This window comes from Pectinophora gossypiella, chromosome 27 (assembly GCF_024362695.1).
Source record: "Pectinophora gossypiella chromosome 27, ilPecGoss1.1, whole genome shotgun sequence".
Classification (NCBI taxonomy): domain Eukaryota; kingdom Metazoa; phylum Arthropoda; class Insecta; order Lepidoptera; family Gelechiidae; genus Pectinophora; species Pectinophora gossypiella.
This window is the reverse complement of record NC_065430.1, coordinates 4656224-4674365: the sequence shown is the minus strand read 5'-3', so window position 1 is coordinate 4674365 and position 18142 is coordinate 4656224. Positions and strand designations below refer to the sequence as shown.

At 43.2% G+C, this 18142-nt stretch overlaps 1 protein-coding gene across 1 annotated transcript in view; it reads left to right on the top strand.

The window, feature by feature from the left end:
* LOC126378801 (putative U5 small nuclear ribonucleoprotein 200 kDa helicase) overlaps nucleotides 1–18142 on the top strand; it is a 53037-nt gene that overhangs the window by 19888 nt on the left and 15007 nt on the right. Inside the window, exons 19-34 of the mRNA XM_050027199.1 lie at nucleotides 988–1165; nucleotides 1808–1969; nucleotides 2279–2414; nucleotides 3118–3267; nucleotides 3768–3849; nucleotides 4327–4504; nucleotides 4988–5094; nucleotides 7234–7458; nucleotides 8005–8118; nucleotides 8652–8719; nucleotides 10072–10252; nucleotides 12517–12723; nucleotides 13417–13517; nucleotides 13989–14119; nucleotides 15385–15524; nucleotides 16580–16816. Of these exons, the coding sequence (XP_049883156.1) occupies nucleotides 988–1165; nucleotides 1808–1969; nucleotides 2279–2414; nucleotides 3118–3267; nucleotides 3768–3849; nucleotides 4327–4504; nucleotides 4988–5094; nucleotides 7234–7458; nucleotides 8005–8118; nucleotides 8652–8719; nucleotides 10072–10252; nucleotides 12517–12723; nucleotides 13417–13517; nucleotides 13989–14119; nucleotides 15385–15524; nucleotides 16580–16816 (2397 nt within the window). The remainder of the gene's footprint in view (nucleotides 1–987; nucleotides 1166–1807; nucleotides 1970–2278; nucleotides 2415–3117; nucleotides 3268–3767; nucleotides 3850–4326; nucleotides 4505–4987; nucleotides 5095–7233; nucleotides 7459–8004; nucleotides 8119–8651; nucleotides 8720–10071; nucleotides 10253–12516; nucleotides 12724–13416; nucleotides 13518–13988; nucleotides 14120–15384; nucleotides 15525–16579; nucleotides 16817–18142) is intronic.

Genomic DNA, 18142 nt, shown 5'->3' with positions numbered 1-18142 from the left:
GCTCATCTATGACCGGCCAGAACATTAGGATGGGCTGTTATTCTGTTTTTGTAGGAGCAGCTTACATATTTTTTTTAACTCTTCATATTCTAATCAATTCACATCTCTAATAACATAAACTGCCTATATACGTCCCACTGCTGGGCACAGGCCTCTCCTCAATCAACCGGAGGGGGTATGGAGCATACTCCATACTCCACCACGCTGCTCTACTGCGGGTTGGTGGAGGTGTTTTTACGGCTAATAGCCGGGACCAACGGCTTAACGTGCCCTCCGAAGCACGGAATCATCTTACTTTTTCGGACAATCAGGTGATTCAAGCCTGAAAAGTCCTTACCAAACAAAGGACAGTCTCACAAAGTGATTTCGACAATGTCCCCATCGGGAATCGAACCCGAGCCTCCAGATCGTGAGCCTAACGCTCTAACCACTAGACCACGGAGGCTGTTACTAGACCACGGAGGCTGCTCACATCTCTAATATCCCCGGGAAACTATGAGCTTGATGAAGGGTTGTAGCCGAGACAATGACGGATTTATTTGTTAATTTTTAAAACTTATATTCGTTCCTTAGATACAATAAAGTGTTTGATATAGGTATATTGATTTTGAGTACCACCTAATAATAAGACACGACGAATTCATTAAAAACATCATAGAAGGAAAGCTAGAAGGAAAGAGAGGAAGGGGAAGACCAAGAAGAGCTTACATGGGACAGATTAAAGAAAAGGTTAACGTCGTGTCTTATAGGGAAGTCAAGGAATTGTCCTTTGATAGACTGGAATGGAAAATGCTACACCGACAAGAGCGTGGCTCTTAAATTGATGATGATGATGATTTTGAGTAGCGTTCGTCCTTCGATCCGTCTCCAAGGCAAGTGAAGGAGACGCGCGCCAGGTGTGCGCGGGCGGCGGCTGCGGCGCGGCGGCAGGTTGTTTCTCGTTATATTGAATGGAACAGCTGATTTAACAATCCCCTTTGTCGTCAGGTACTGGTGTCGACGGCGACATTGGCCTGGGGCGTGAACCTGCCGGCACACACGGTGATCGTGAAGGGCACGCAGGTCTACTCGCCGGAGAAGGGCCGCTGGAGCGAGCTGGGCGCGCTCGACGTGCTGCAGATGCTGGGCCGCGCCGGCCGCCCGCAGTACGACACTAAGGGAGAGGGTACGTATTTGGCGGCGAGGGTGTGCTGCCGCCAAAGGATGTTATCGGGGTACCGAACTGAGCATAGTACTCCGCTAGCCACATGTCGGTAGAGTGACTAGGGATCGACGATCCAAACGTGTTTATGTTGGAAGTTGTATATACATATATACCACCACACATGTGGAGGTGGTATTTAGGAGATGAATCAAACTCGGAGGTTGGTAACGAACTGCGTTTATTAGGTATGACACATTGACAATATAAGTTAAAGTATATACGGGTATAAGTAGATATAGTGTGTAAGTAAATACATTCATCCACTACATATGCGACTTGCTGTGTAAACTTCGATATCGCGTTTCACGACTGCTTCAACACTGCATTATCGAATGTAGCGCTATCTGTTGTATGTGGGCGGAACTAGCTAGCCAACTAGTTGGGTCCAACACACGTACATACGTTCTTCTATCATGTTGTCTTGAGATGGATTACCAACCCCATCAACCCTGGTGTCAGGGTCATTATTGAGCCGGCAAAGGACCCTCATGTAACGACGAACATTACATGTAATACAATGCCCCTGCCGTCTCTCATTCTTTCCGGTCCTGTGCAAGTCAGTGACCGCTTTTTTTATGTGTAAAATACATTTTCTTCGTGCAGGTATTCTGATTACAAACCACTCGGAGCTGCAGTACTACCTGTCGCTCCTGAACCAGCAGCTGCCAATAGAGTCGCAGCTGATCAGCAAGCTGCCGGACATGCTCAACGCGGAGATCGTGCTGGGCAGCGTGCAGAGCGTGAGAGACGCGGTCACTTGGCTGGGTGAGTCATTGACAGGTTTTCACAGTCTAGAATCCAAAATGTGGGTCCAGATTCCACAAGTTCGCAGATCGTGCTCTGCAGCGTGGAGAGCGTGAGAGACGCGGTCACTTGGCTGGGTGAGTCATTGACAGGTTTTCACAGTCTAGAATCCAAAACGTGGGTCCAGATTCCACAAGTTCGGAGATCGTGCTCTGGAATTTGGAATCTGTATCCAAATTCCAGAAGTTATACCCACAGATCCAGAGTTTAGATTTATTGGTTTATTTTTTGTGTGTAAGGTGGTAAGTAATTATCATCTGTTGCCTGCAGGCTACACGTACCTGTATATACGGATGCTGCGCCAGCCGTCCCTGTACGGGATATCCCCTGAGCAGCTACAAGAGGACTCGCTGCTCGAGTTGCACCGCGCCGACCTCGTACACACCGCTGCTAGCTTGTTGGACAAGTAAGACACTTTTTGGTTTCAAAAAAAAAAAAAATACAGGGTGTAAGTGACATCGTAACGAAAACTTTGGGGGATGATTCAGGCCATGATTCTGACTTGATATCAAGTCGAATTTTCCGTCGCAAAATTCATGATTTTTTTTAGGTTTTTTAAATTATTTTCAAGATATTAACCCAGAGTCATGTTCTGAATCATCCCCCGAGTATTCGTTACGATGTCTACGTACTTGCACGCCGGGTCAGAGTAGATCGTACTGAACCTTTTCTAAGGACATCTCCAATTTGGTCAATGTAATATATGCTGTAACGTACATCAGTAAGTAATAACCGGGACTAAAGGCTTAACGTGCCTTCTAAACCACGGATCATCTTACTTTAGGACAATCAGGTGATCAGCCTGTAATGTCCTAACCAAACTAGGGATTACAAGGGGATTTTTGTGATATGTCTCCACCGGGATTCGAACCTCGGACCTCGGAACATGAGCCCAACGCTCAACCACTGGACCATAGATTACATTCAAAAATGTTACATTGACTTTCAACAAGTTTATCTATGATAATCGGGTGGTTGTAATGTCCTAACCAAACTAGGGGATTTTTGTGATACGTCCCCACCGGGGGCCTCCGGGTCGTGAGCACGACGCTCAACCGCTGGACCTCCGGCCGTCCCAACAGTGCTCTAACACGATCTTCTGTTGGCAGAGCTGGTCTCATAAAGTATGAGCGTAAGTCGGGGCACTTCCAGCCGACGGAACTCGGCCGCATCGCTTCCCACTACTACTGCACGCACGAGACCATGCAGGCGTACAACCAGCAGCTGAAGCCCACCCTCGGGGAGATCGAGCTGTTCAGGTAACTAACACTATGTTGCTGGCAACATCTCTCTTCGTCGTTCCCTCACTGCTGAGGATCGCGACTACAGGTTATGGTTTTCCACTCGGTACGCTCTCTGTATGCCGCCGCCCACCACCGTCTTCTTCAGGATGTCAGACCACCTCGTAGGCGCCATTCCTCGCGCACGTTCGCCATCCATAACAACATAAGTACTTAAAAAATAAAGGGTGTTAGTGACATCGTAACGAATACTGAGAGGGATGATTTAGCTCATTATTAAATCAAATCAAATATGTTTTATTGCATAGAACTAAATTTTAACAATCAGTCATAACACATGAATACAGTACAATTTGAAAACAACAACAACATACAATAACAATACAACAATTTGAATTATTCTGAGTTAATATCAAGTGGAATTTTCTATCGCAAAAGTATAGAATTGAAAATAATAAAAAAATACACTCTGCTTTTACTATTTTTCATATTTCTTCTATTTATTATTTATTTTTCAGAGTCTTCTCTCTGTCGGCTGAATTCAAACACATCGCCGTCAGGGAGGAGGAGAAATTGGAGCTGCACAAGCTGATGGAGCGGGTGAGTCGCTGCCCACCCCGCATGGGCGTATAGCACAAATCAAACATAATATTAAACAGTCTATATACCTACCGCTCTAATCACTAGACCACTAGTGGCAGGGTCACGATCTGGAGGTCCGGGTTCGATTCCCGATGGGGACATTGTCGAAAACACTTTGTGAGACTGTCCTTTGTTTGGTAAGGACTTTTCAGGCTTGAATCACCTGATTGTCCGAAAAAGTAAGATGATTCCGTGCTTCGGAGGGCATGTTAATCCGTTGGTCCCGGCTATTAGCCGTAAAAACACCTCCACCAACCCGCAGTGGAGCAGCGTGGTGGAGTATCCTCCTTACCCCCTCCGGTTGATTGAGAGGAGATGTATATAGGCTGTTTATGTTATGTAAGTTCTATGTTGGTGTTGCCAACAGGTACTACGTTGTAACTCACGCGTTTTCCGAGCACTGCCATCATGGGTGGTTTGTTTTTTGTCCGTCAGGTACCGATACCAATAAAGGAGAGCATAGAAGAGCCATCGGCGAAGATCAACGTGCTGCTCCAAGCGTACATATCTCAGCTGAAGCTGGAAGGGTTCGCGTTGATGGCGGACATGGTGTACGTGACGCAGTCGGCCTGCAGACTGCTGCGGGCCATATTCGAGATTGTTCTGCATAGAGGTTAGTCGACCAATGTTAGCGAGCCAGTCGGCCAATGTTAGTGAGCCAGTCGACCAATGTTAATGAGCTAGTCGACCAATGTTAGTGCACCAGTCGACCAATGTTAGTGAGCCAGACGAACAATGTTAGTGATCCAGTGGACCAATGTTAGTGAGCCAGTCGACCAATGTTAGTGAGCCAGTTCACCAATATTTGTGAGATAGTCGATCAATGTTAGTGAGGCAGTCGACCAATGTTTGTGAGCCAGTCGACCAATGTTAGTGAACCAGTCGACTAATGTTAGTGAGATAGTCGACCAATGTTAAGTGAGCCAGTCTACCAATGTTAGTGAGCCAGTCGACCAATGTTAGTGAGTCAGTCAACCAATGTTAGTGAGCCAGTCGACCAATGTTAGTGAACCAGTCGATCAATGTTAGTAAGCCAGTCTACAACCTTTTAAACTTTTTTTAATTTGTATTGATTTTGAATGATGACTGTTGTCAGGTTGGGCGCAGTTGGTAGACAAGACTCTAGCGCTGTGCAAGATGGTGGATCGCCGCATGTGGCAGTCTATGTCGCCGCTTAGACAGTTCCGGAAGATGCCTGAAGAGGTAACTATAGTGACTCTTCTATCTACCTAACCAGGAGGACAATACCTGCGTTACAGGGATGTCTTGAAACGTCATCTGACTGCTATTGGCACGTCTGGTCGTGGGAGAAGCTTGCCACTCAGAGATCGGACTGGCGATCTGCTGTCGAATCAAGATTAGAAATCTTTGAACGAACCCGTCTCGAAGATCTTGACGCCAAACGCCAGATCCGAAAAACTCGACCCTAACCCTCCTACCACTACACTTATAACTCAAGTGGGACTCTCTACTGTGCTGTTATTTTTTTTTATAACAACCTCCGTGATTTAGTAGTTAGAGCTTTAGGCTCACGATCTGTGGGTCCGGGATCGATTCCCGAACATTGCCGTAATCATCACCATCAGCTCATTAACGTCCCCACTGCTGGGGCACGGGCCTTCCCTATGGATGGATAGGGCGATCGGGCCTAAACCATCACGCGGGCCCAGTGCGGATTGATGGTTATTAACGACTGCTAATGCAGCCGGGACCAACGGCTTAACGTGCCTTCCGAAGCACGGAGGAGCTCGAGATGAAAACTTTTTTTTTGTGGTCACTCATCCTATGACCAGCCTTTGCGAAGGTTGCTTAACTTCAACAATCGCAGACCGAGCGCGTTTACCGCTGCGCCACCGAGCTCCTCCGTAATCACAAAGATAAATTATGAATGTATTTATTTATTTATTATGGATGGTTAATCTAGAAATAGGAACTACTCTAAGATGATCAAAAATCAATCTCAATTTACTTATACATTGTTTTAAGTTTACGCGGTTATTATCATAATAATAAAAATTAAAACACATAATAACGGGTTCTTACCGCGTTTAAATGGGGATATGAGCAAAACCAAAGGTCAAGACGACCGTACCCAGGGTTGAATGTCAGCCAGCTTTTCTTCCATATCTGAAGGGAGTTACTGATAAGATAGGAAATATTTTGAATAAATATTTAATAAAAACTATATTTACCCCTTCAAAGAAAATCGCACAGAGTCTACGTTCCCCGAAAGACTGTTTTCCGTTTGAGAGCCCCGGCGTATACAAAATAGACTGTAGTTGTGGTAGTTCGTACATCGGACAAACAAAACGGTCTATTTCTTGCCGTATTAAAGAACATATTAGTGCCATGAAGAAAAACGACGTGCAGAAATCTGCTATAGCTGAGCATGTACTGGAGTCGGGCCCTAACCACTGGATCGAGTTTAACAATCCACAAATATTATCGACAGAACGTCATTACATCCCCAGACTCGTAAAAGAGGCTATTGAAATCAGAAAACATAAAATTTCAACAGGGAAGACGGGTTCAAATTATCGACCATGTGGAATCCAGTAGTAGGTGTTGTAAAAAGCTTGAAACGGCCTAATGTGGTGAAAAAACGTGAGGACACAGTGAGTGCGGTTTGTCGTAGTGAGTTTGGTGCGAGTTCAGATGGTTCCGAACATTCCGATATCAAAAACATAAACAAGCGGCAAAGAAAGAAGGTAGACAGATATGTCTGCCCGTAGAAAATTATGGATCTACCTACTCCACTCCAATCTCATCAGTCATCCCGTGATCATGGCACTTGCAACAGTGTCGAAATATCGGGAGTCTCATATCCCCATTTAAACGCGGTAAGAACCCGTTATTATGTGTTTTAATTATCTCAATTTACTTTTCGTGAGCACGACGTTTGACCGCTTTTATTGATGACGTCACAGGACAGTATTTCCGTACAAACTCCAAAGAAAACCTTCGTGTTGACGTTTCGTAAAAAGTATCTTATTCGACTACGTTGTCAAGTTGTCAACAGACAGCGCCATCTTTAGAGTAAAAATAGAACTTTACTAACGCCCTCTAGTCTCGTTGCGCTGTATTACTTGCTTAACAACTAGACGAGAAGGCAACCACCAACAACGCTGCGCATACGCACTTGTTAGCATATTAATACCTCATAATTCTGTAAGAGGGCGATAGACTTATATTATAAGAAGAAATAAACCCGTTCAGAAGCAAGATCCCTTTGTCTAGACAATTTTCCCCATTTCCCAGTATCAGTGAACATACAACATTCACAAGTAGTCTATTAGTATTATACGTGTGTTGCCAGCAACAATAACAAGTTCTTTGCCACAGGTAATAAAGAAACTGGAGAAGAAGAACTTCCCGTGGGAGAAGCTGTACGAGCTGGGCCCCAACGAGATAGGCGAGCTGGTCCGCGCGCCCAAGCTGGGCAAGATGATCCACAAGTACGTGCACCAGTTCCCCAAGCTGGAGCTGGCCACGCACATCCAGCCCATCACGCGCGCCACGCTGCGCGTCGAGCTCACCATCACGCCAGACTTCCATTGGGACGAGAAGGTGAGTACAGGAACCTTCAAATTCAAATTCAAAAATATCTTTATTCAGTAGGTAACATAGTTACACTTTGAATCGTCAATTTTACATAACGAACGTCTCATCCGCCTAAAACTACTGCAGCTTCTCACAATCTGTATAGCCGGGGAAAAGAAACTGCAAGAAAAACCTCGGCACAGGGCCCTAGACGTTCTTTAAAAAAATAAACATAAAATATTGGTATACAATTGAGTAATTTAGCTGCCTAATATCAGTTCTCAGACAGTTAATCCCATGCATTCATATCTTCTAAATAATCACTAACTTTATAATAACCTTTTTTGTAAAGTTTTTGTTTAATTACTGTCTTAAAACAGTTGAAAGGCAAATTCATTGAGCGCCAACCCTCAACTACAATGCCAGTCGTGCGGCCGCTACTGTCGCTCTCGCATCGGACTTTACAGCCATTTTAAAATCTGCCACAGAAACGTGGTTTGAATCGTCTGATAAAGATGTAAAGGCCTGAGATGAATGAACACCCTGTATTTATTTTGTGACATTTGTTTGCAGATACACGGACAATCGGAGGCGTTCTGGATCCTCGTGGAGGACGTGGACTCCGAGGTGGTGCTGCACCATGAGTACTTCCTGCTCAAGCAGAAGTACTGCAAGGATGAGCATCAGGTAACCATCATCACCCTAACGGCTTCCGTGGTCCAGTGGTTGAGCGTTGTGCTCACGATCCGGAGGTGCCGGGTTCGAATCCCGACGGGGACAAATCACAAAAATCACTTTGTGATCCCTAGTTTGGTTAGGACGTTACAGCCTGATTACTTGATTGTCCGAAAAGACGATCCGTGCTTCGGAAGGCACGATAAGCCGTTGGTCCCGGTTACTATTTACTGATGTAAGTGAGTAATCGTTACATGAGCCATGTCAGGGGCCTTTGGCGGCTCAGTAATGACCCTGACACACGATATGAAGACATTATGAGGATTAGTCAAGCGTCTATGAGCGACTGATTTGTAGTTTATCGTGAACCTAGTACAGTCACGAGCAATATAATGTACCCACTTTAGGACTCTGTCGCGCTAACATATTTGACATTTGGTGAGACTTACAGTTCGATTTGTCAAAAAAGTTAATGTGACATGGTACCAAAGTGTGTACATATTAATGCTCGTCACCGTACACGACCCAATTATCTTTCCTTTCAGGTGAAACTGTTCGTCCCTGTATTCGAGCCCCTGCCGCCGCAGTACTTCTTGCGAGTCGTTTCGGACAGGTAAGAAAACATAATTAATAGAGAAGGGACGAGTACTCGTTTGATACATTGTTTTAAGCAAACGCGCCATTTAAACGCGTTAAGAACCCGTTATTATGTGTTTTAATTACTCGTTTGATACTCGGTACTCTGCGTACTCGGCGGGTTTTTTGATACACGTACTCGGCCGAATAACTCTGTTATTTGATAACGAGTAACGAGTATAATTTGTTTAAGCAATATATTTAGGTAGATATACTTTAAACAATTGTTACATAACATAAACTGCCTATATATGTCCCACTGCTGGGCATAGGCCTCCTCTCAATCAACCGGAGGGGGTATGGAGCATACTCCACCACGGTGCTCCACTGCGGGTTGGTGGAGGTGTTTTTACGGCTAATACCCGGGACCAACGGCTTAACGTGCCCTCCGAAGCACGGAATCATCTTACTTTTTTGGACAATCAGGTGATTCAAGCCTGAAAAGTCCTTACCAAACAAAGGACAGTCTCACAAAGTGATTTCGACAATGTCCCCATCGGGAATCGAACCCGGACCTCCAGATCGTGAGCCTAACGCTCTAACCACTAGACCACCGAGGCTGTTAAACAATTGTTAATCAAAAAGTATTTCAACAATCACATGTGTCAACAATCACTGATCAGGTACTACACACAGTCAATCGTTAATTAACAAACTTTTTCAATTATTTATCTACTGTGACACGCAACGTGACGTGTTTGTTTGCAAACGATCAAGTGAGTAGTAGTTGAAAGGCGTGGGCGCGGTGAGGATCTGAAACTGAAAGCCCTTACGGTGCTAAGTCCGCTGGTCTTCTTATATAGGTCCCGGCAAACTTCTTGACCATCGTCCTTGACTGCGCACAACCGAATTTTAGATCTCTTTTGCTATTGGTAGATCAGTCGATACTTCCCCCGCGCACTCTCGTCTTCGTCCCTTTGACTCCCGAATACACTTGCGTGCAGTGAAACTGTCACGTTTTTGTTATTGCTCATTTAAGTTTAAGAATTAGTTACTAGCACGAGGTCTATGTCTACAGATCCAAAACCTAGCACTAGCTCTGGTATTGCTGGTTTCAACCTCATGGAAGGAATATTATACTTACCTGACGATTAGTTTTTTAATAAATATAATTATAAGTTTTAATAAACTATAATAATATAAGTTTAGTTTTATTTACATAATTAAATAATAATTGTTATTTTTAATGAAGTTAAGAAAATAATCAAAAGTTCATTTTTTTGTACGGAAGTGTACGTGCGCGAACTTTCCCCCACTACGACACTCGATGCTCAAGAAGTTTGCCGGGAGTTATACCATGGTCAACACCCTGTATGTCACGTCCTCCAGGTGGATAGCAGCGGAGACCCAGCTGCCGGTGTCGTTCCGGCACCTGATCCTGCCGGAGAAGAATCTGCCGCCCACCGAGCTGCTGGACCTGCAGCCGCTGCCGATATCCGCTCTGCGGAACCCCAAGTTCGAGGAGCTCTACAATGACGTCTTCCCGCAGTTCAACCCCGTTCAGACGCAGGTATGTGAGAAAAATAATAAGCAGCCGTATCGGGTCGATGGCCCTGTGCTTAAACACTGGGTCGGTGTCCATGTTGTTGGGGCTTCGCGCACGTTTTAGACGGAACAATTTTCTTAGAGAAAAAAAAAATCTTGTTTCTATTCATAATTTTGATTTTCATTTCTCCTATCTAAGTTAATATTGATTTTGTGTTTATTTTTAATTTATTTTTTTTGATTATGATTTTAATTTTGATCGTGACGTTAATTTTAATCTTGATTTTTAATTTTAATTTCAAGTTTATAATTTTTATGTATTTGTAGTTTTTATTTTTTAACAATTTTTGTACTTATTTATTGTTTATTATTATTTATTTTTTCTATGGACGTTATGATGGTCTGAAAATAAATTATTTGAATTTGAATTGTTCAATGGCTTATTCCGTACTGGGGCAACATAGTGATCTTATATCTACCGACATATTTATTTAATAATTATTATAAACAAAGTACCTACATTGCAGTATGCACGCATAACATAACATTACATACATAAACTGCCTATATACGTCCCACTGCTGGGCACAGGCCTCCCCTCAATCAACCGGAGGGGCTATGGAGCATACTCCACCACGCTGCTCCACTGCGGGTTGGTGGAGATGTTTTTGAAGTTTTTTATTTAATAATTATTATAAAAAAAAAGTTTTCATCTCGGGCTCCTCCGTGCTTCGGAAGGCACGTTAAGCCGTTGGTCCCGGCTGCATTAACAGTCGTTAATAACCACCAATCCGCACTGGGCCCGCGTGATGGTTTAAGGCCCGATCTCCCTATCCATCTATAGGGAAGGCCCGTGCCCCAGCAGTGGGGACGTTAATGGGCTGATGATGATGATGAATTATTATAAACAAAGTACCAACATTGCAGTATGCACGCACAATTATTGTTAAATTCAATACATACATACATCTTCTTCTATCGTGTGAATTGTGAGGTGGATTACCTACCCCATCAACCCTGGTGTCAGGGTTATTACTGAGCCGCCAAAGGCCCCTGACATGACTCACGTAACGACTACGTACTTACATCAGTACGTAATAACCGGGACCAACGGCTTAACGTGCCTTCCGAAGCACGGAGGAGCTCGAGATGAAAACTTTTTTTTTGTGGTCACCCATCCTATGACCGGTCTTTGCGAATGTTGCTTAACTTCAACAATCGAAGACCGAGCGCGTTTACCGCTGCGCCACCGAGCTCCTTAGTATGTACAGTCATGAGCAATATAATGTACCCACTTTAGGACTCTGTCGCACTAACATATTTGACATTTAGTGAGACTTACAGTTCAATATGTCAAAAAAGTTAATGTGACATGGTACCAAAGTGTATACATATTAATGCTCGTGACCGTACGTATAGAGTATTTATTACTTGTTACACCATCCCGTATCCAAGTTGTTTGTAAATGTTTGTCTCCTGGTAGTGGTTTCCTGGAAGAAATTGCTCTAGAGTAATAAGGCTGCCCAATTTGTGCTGTATTCATGTGGTATGTCTGATTGTTGCAATTTAGTTCTGTGCAATAAAGTATATTGCTATGCTTTTTGTACAGTCATGAGCATAACATGTACCCGTTTTAGAACCGTGTCGCACTAACATATTTGACAATTAGTTATAATTACAGTTTCATTTGTCAAAAAAGTTAATCTGACAGGGTACCAAAGTGTATACACATTAATGCTCGAGACCGTACGTAATTGTTTGTGAAAATTTTTAATTGATGTTATTGTCTTGTCTTTGTGTGTGGCGTCCTTTTATAATAAACTATTTCTATTCTATTACATATTTGATTTAGAATAGAATAGAATAGAAAAAGTTTATTATAAAAGGACGCCACACACAAAAAAAAAAGACAACAACATCATATCAAATTTCCACTAAAAGAATTACAAAAAAGCAAGACTGATGTTTGTCGAAATGACCATAAGGTGGTGGTGGACGTCCTGAGATAAAAGGGCCTCACTCACCACAAGTCGCGGCGTGAACCACGACGCTGATATTATGTGGACCCTGTTGGGTGACGCACGAACATCGTATTCCATAAACATGTGTTAATGGTGTATATATTCAAATTCAATTCAAAAGTATACATTATAATATATACCAATTTATTTTAATAGAATTAGAGTGTACATAGACAAATATTATCGCAAAGATGTATACGTAAATACTTAAGGTTAGAATAAAAAAGAAAGTTATTAATATTAGTATTTGATCTGATGTTTGCCCCAGGTGTTCAACGCGATATACAACTCTGACGACAACGTGTTCGTGGGCGCGCCGGGCGGGTCGGGCAAGTCGGTGCTGGCCGAGCTGGCGCTGCTGCGGCTGCTGGCGGCCGGCGGCGGCCGCGCCGTCTACCTGCTGCCCAAGGACGCGCTCGCCGACATCGCCTTCGCCGACTGCTACCACAAGTTCGGCGCGCGGTTCAACTTGAAGGTACATTGAATATTAAATATTGAATATGAATACTGAATATTGAATATTGAATATTGAATATTGAATATTGAATATTGAATATTGAATATTGAATATTGAATATTGAATATTGAATATTGAATATTGAATATTGAATATTGAATATTGAATATTGAATATTGAATATTGAATATTGAATATTGAATATTGAATATTGAATATTGAATATTGAATATTGAATATTGAATATTGAATATTGAATATTGAATATTGAATATTGAATATTGAATATTGAATATTGAATATTGAATATTGAATATTGAATATTGAATATTGAATATTGAATATTGAATATTGAATATTGAATATTGAATATTGAATATTGAATATTGAATATTGAATATTGAATATTGAATATTGCATATTGAATATTTAATATTGCATATTGAATATGAATATTGAATATTGATGAATATCGAATATGAATATTGAATATGAATGTTGAATATTGAGTATTGAATATGAATACCACGATTCTCAGTTAATATCGAGTGGATTTATCCGTTGCAAATGTTTTTTTTAAATCATTGTCAATTCCATACTTTTGCGACGGAAAATTCCAGTTGATATCATCTCAGAATTATGGTCTGAATCATCCCTCTAAAGTTTTCGTTACACTAACACCCGGTGTGCTGTGTTCTACGTTACTGGCAGGTGGTTCAGCTGACTGGCGAGACGGCGACGGACCACAAGCTGCTGAACAAGGGACAGATCATCATCACCACCGCTGAGAAGTGGGACGTGCTCTCCAGAAGGTACGCTGGTCACTTCTCTTAATTTTTTTGTAATTGGAATACCATTGTATTTAATTTTATAAATTAGGTAATTATGTAATTGTGTGTAGTTGTCTTTGATTACTTGTGGCTCTGCCCACCCCATTAGGGATTACGGGCGTGAGTTTATGTATGTATGTATGTAATACAAACTGGATTTAAAAAAGAAAGGAAAACATGAAACAGTAGGACTAGGGCCCTGTGCTGGGAGGTTTACTGGCCACGTCTTTCCCTCAGCGTTACACATTCCGATGTGGTAGTAGTTTTACAGCTAGTTACATAATATGTAATTTAATTTTTGACGTTCAACAAGCGCTAACTTTGTAAGCCATTTATGAATTAAATATTTTTGAATTTATTTATTACATTTGCAACATAAATCTATACTGTCACAAACAAGATAGACCGACCGTATAGACCTTATTTGACCGGTTATGTTTTGTTTTCAAACAGATGGAAGGTACGCAAGTCTGTGCAGAGCGTGTCCCTGTTTATAGTGGACGCTCTGCAGCTGCTCGGCGGCGAGGAGGGACCCGTGCTGGAAGTGGTCTGCTCACGGATGCGGTACATAGCCTCGCAGATTGGTGAGTGAATTGAAGATCATCATCACTAATTGGGTCGTGTACTAGGTTCAAGTAAGGTAGTTTTCATCTCGAGATCCTCCGTGCTTCGGAAGGCACGTTAAGCCGTTGGTCCCGGCTGCATTAGCAGTTGTTAATAACCATTAATCCGCACTGGGCCCGCGTGATTGTTTAAGGCCCGATCTCCCTATCCATCCATAGGGAAGGCCCGTGCCCCAGCAGTGGGGACGCTAATGGGCTGATGATGATGATGACTAGGTTCAAGATAAATTATGAAATTCTGATTCGACACTGGGGCGGAAAGGTTCTCGAATGGCGACCACGTGTCGGACGACGCTCAGTGGGTTACCGTAGGCCCGCTACAAGGTGGACCGACGATCTGGTGAAGGACGAGGGAAGCCGCTGGACGCGGGCAGCGCAGGACCGATCGTCGTGGAGATCCTTGGGGGAGGCCTATGCCCAGCAGTGGGCGTCGTACGGCTGATAATGATGATGATGATTCGACACAAATTCGACACTCTTTAGTTTAGGCCTGTGCTGTATTCGAGGCTGCGACCTCGAAATGAGAGGCAAGTGTTCTACCAACTGTGCTCTTAAGTTCCGTCGGTGTAGCATGCTCCATTCTTGTCTATCAAAGGCCAATAGCCTTGTTTCCAACTAGTCAAATCGGTTACTTTTTACTAAGCGTCAATTAACACGAAATTGCTATGGATTGGAGTGGAGTAGGTAGATCCATAATTTTCTACGGGCAGACATCTGTCTACCCTCTTTCTTTGCCGCTTGTTTATGTATTTGATATCGGAATGTTCGGAACCATCTGAACTGTGTTTTAATTATGATAATGGCCCCGATTCCTGCAGACACCGCCTAATTTTATTTTAAGTTATATCCGTCATTTTCATATCCGTCGAAAAGGAAAGGGACGGATGATTCACAGCTCTTAATTTTAGGAAGAATGAGTAAATGAATGAATAACCCGGGCGAATCAAAAAGGTATGTCACTGGTATGCAATCCGTTTGACGTGCTGTCGACTTAACTGTGTTGGGTTATTGACGGATGTAAAATTTTTAGACGGTTGGTTTAGATTTGTGCTTAAAATTGACGTGTGTTCCATAAATTTTATGCTTGTCGATTACCCGTCCCTTTCCTTTTCGGCGGATAAGAAAATGACAGATATAACTTAAAATAAAATTAGATGGTATTTACAGGAATTAGCACCAATAACCGCGTAAACTTAAAACAATGGGTAATAAACTGTGTTGTTCAGGTCGCCAGATCCGCATAGTGGCGCTGTCGCTCCCGCTGGCGGACGCCCGCGACGTGGCGCAGTGGCTCGGGTGCTCCGCCAACTGCACCTTCAACTTCCACCCCAGCGTGCGCCCGCTGCCGCTCGAGCTGCACATACAGGTGACTGTCATACCCATAGAATTACCACTACCGGGTTGCGATGATTGAAAGAAAGAAAGAAAATATTTATTTCCATATTGGACGCCACATTTACAAACTTACATTACAGGAGATAAAAAAAAAAACAAAGACAAGAAGACAAATAATACAGACATTAAATACACAATGGAGGCGCCCAAAATAAAAAAAGGATCTCCCTCAGCATAATGCCGTGACACGTGCTTAGCACGGGCACTATGATACTTACATAGATTATAATGCATTACTTATAATACTTGATATTATTTGATTGCGAGTGTGGAGTATCACCACAAACTATGGCTCACCTTTTGTGCTGTCCTAAGTGCCCTAACACCTGCACTATTAAAGACCTTTACGAAGCCACTGACAATGCCGTAAGCGTGGCCAATTATTGGGCAGCAAAAATTTAGTATCGATCGCCATCGACTCGCAAAGAAGAAGACCGTAGATTGAACACCAGCCATTGACGGCCTCCGTGGTCCAGTAATTGAGCGTTGTGCTCACGATCCGAAGGTCCCGGGTTCGAATCCCGGTGGGGACCAATCACAAAAATCACTTTGTGATCTCTAGTTTGTTCTGTTCTTAAAGTTCGGACATTACAGGCTGATCAACTGATTTTCCAAAAAGTAAAAAGATCTGTGCTACGGAAGGCACGTTAAGCCGTTGGTCCCGGTTATTACTTACTGATGTAAGTACGTAGTCGTTACATGAGTCATGTCAGGGGCCTATGGCGGCTTAGTAATAACCCTGACACCAGGGTTGATGGGGTTGGTAATTCACCTCACAATCCACACGATAGAAGAAGATTGATTTACCACTACCGCAGATTGACAGAAACTTTGCAAAAAAGGTTATTATAAAGTTGTTATTATTTAGAAGATATGAATGCATGGGATTAACTGTCTGAGAACTGATATTAGGCAGTCAAATTACTCAATTTTATATAACGCTCAACCACTGGACCACAGAGGCCGTTACGATGTCACTATCACCCTGTATATGCGGGTAGTTTGAAATGTTGATCTCTTCGACAGGGCTTCAACATATCTCACGCGGCGTCCCGCCTGGCGGCGATGACGAAGCCCATATACAACGCTGTGGTGCGTTACGCGGGCACCAAGCCGTGCTGCGTGTTCGTGCCCTCGCGGCGACACAGCCGCCTACTGGCCGCTGACCTGTTGGCTTTAGCCGCGGCTCAAGGGAGGCCCACCAGGTTCCTGCACGCGAGGCCGGACCTCATACAGCCCTTCCTGGACAAGATACATGATAAGGTAAGGAAGCAGATCAAATGAGTGAGGCAATGAATGAATGAGTCAAGGAATTAGTGTGTCGGTGAATGAATGAGTCAAGGAATTAGTGTGTCGGTGGATGAATGAGTCAAGGAATTAGTGTGTCGGTGGATGAATGAGTCAGTGAACAAGTGATACACGATAAGGTTAGAAAGCAGATCGAATCACTAATTCAAGAGCCACGCTCTTGTCGGTGTAGCATTCTTCATTCTTGTCTATCAAAGGCCGAACGAACGAACGTCATGTCTTATAAGGAAGTCAAGGAAGAAACAAAAATAAGAATGAATGAGTCAGTTAATGAGAGTCAATGAATGAGTGAAACAATGGATGAGTGAGACAATGAATGGACGAGTACACGAATGAATGAATCTATCAATGTATGATAGCATTCCCTCTTGCCTAAGCCAGCATGCAGATCGAATAACGAGAATGAATGAATGAATCTATGATGAATGAGAGGTAATGAATGAATGAGTCAAGGAATTAGTGTGTCGGTGGATAAATAAGTCAGTGAATGAATGAGTCAATGAATGATAGCAAGCTGTGTTCGTGCCCTCGCGGCGACACAGCCGCCTGCTGGCCGCTGACCTGTTGGCTTTAGCCGCGGCTCAAGGGCATCATTGACACATCAAATTCACATCAAATTTCCATTAAAACAATTACAAAAAAGCAAGACAGATGTTTGTCGAAATGATCATAAAGTGGTGGTGGACGTCCTGAGATAAAAGGGCCTCTCAGCACAAGTCGCGGCGTGAACCACGACGCTGATATTATGTGGAACCTGTTGGGTGACGCACGAACATCGTGTTCCATAAACATGTGTTAATGGTGTACATACAACATAAACTGCCTATATACGTCCCACTGCTGGGCCCAGGCCTCCCCTCAATCAACCGGAGGGGGTATAGAGCATACTCCACCACGCTGCTCCACTGCGGGTTGGTGGAGGTGTTTTTACGGCTAATAGCCGGGACCAACGGCTTAACGTGCCCTCCGAAGCACGGAATCATCTTACTTTTTCGGACAATCAGGTGATTCAAGCTTGAAAAGTCCTTACCAAACAAAGGACAGTCTCACAAAGTGATTTCGACAATGTCCCCATCGGGAATTGAACCCGGACCTCCAGATTGTGAGCCTAACGCTCTAACCACTAGACCACGGAGGCTGTCAAACATTATAATATATAATACATTATAATATAATACCAAATTATTTTAATAGAAATAGTGTACATATACGAATGTTATCGCAAAGATGTATACGTAAATACTTAAGGTTAGAACAAAAAAGAAAGTTATTAGTGTAGGT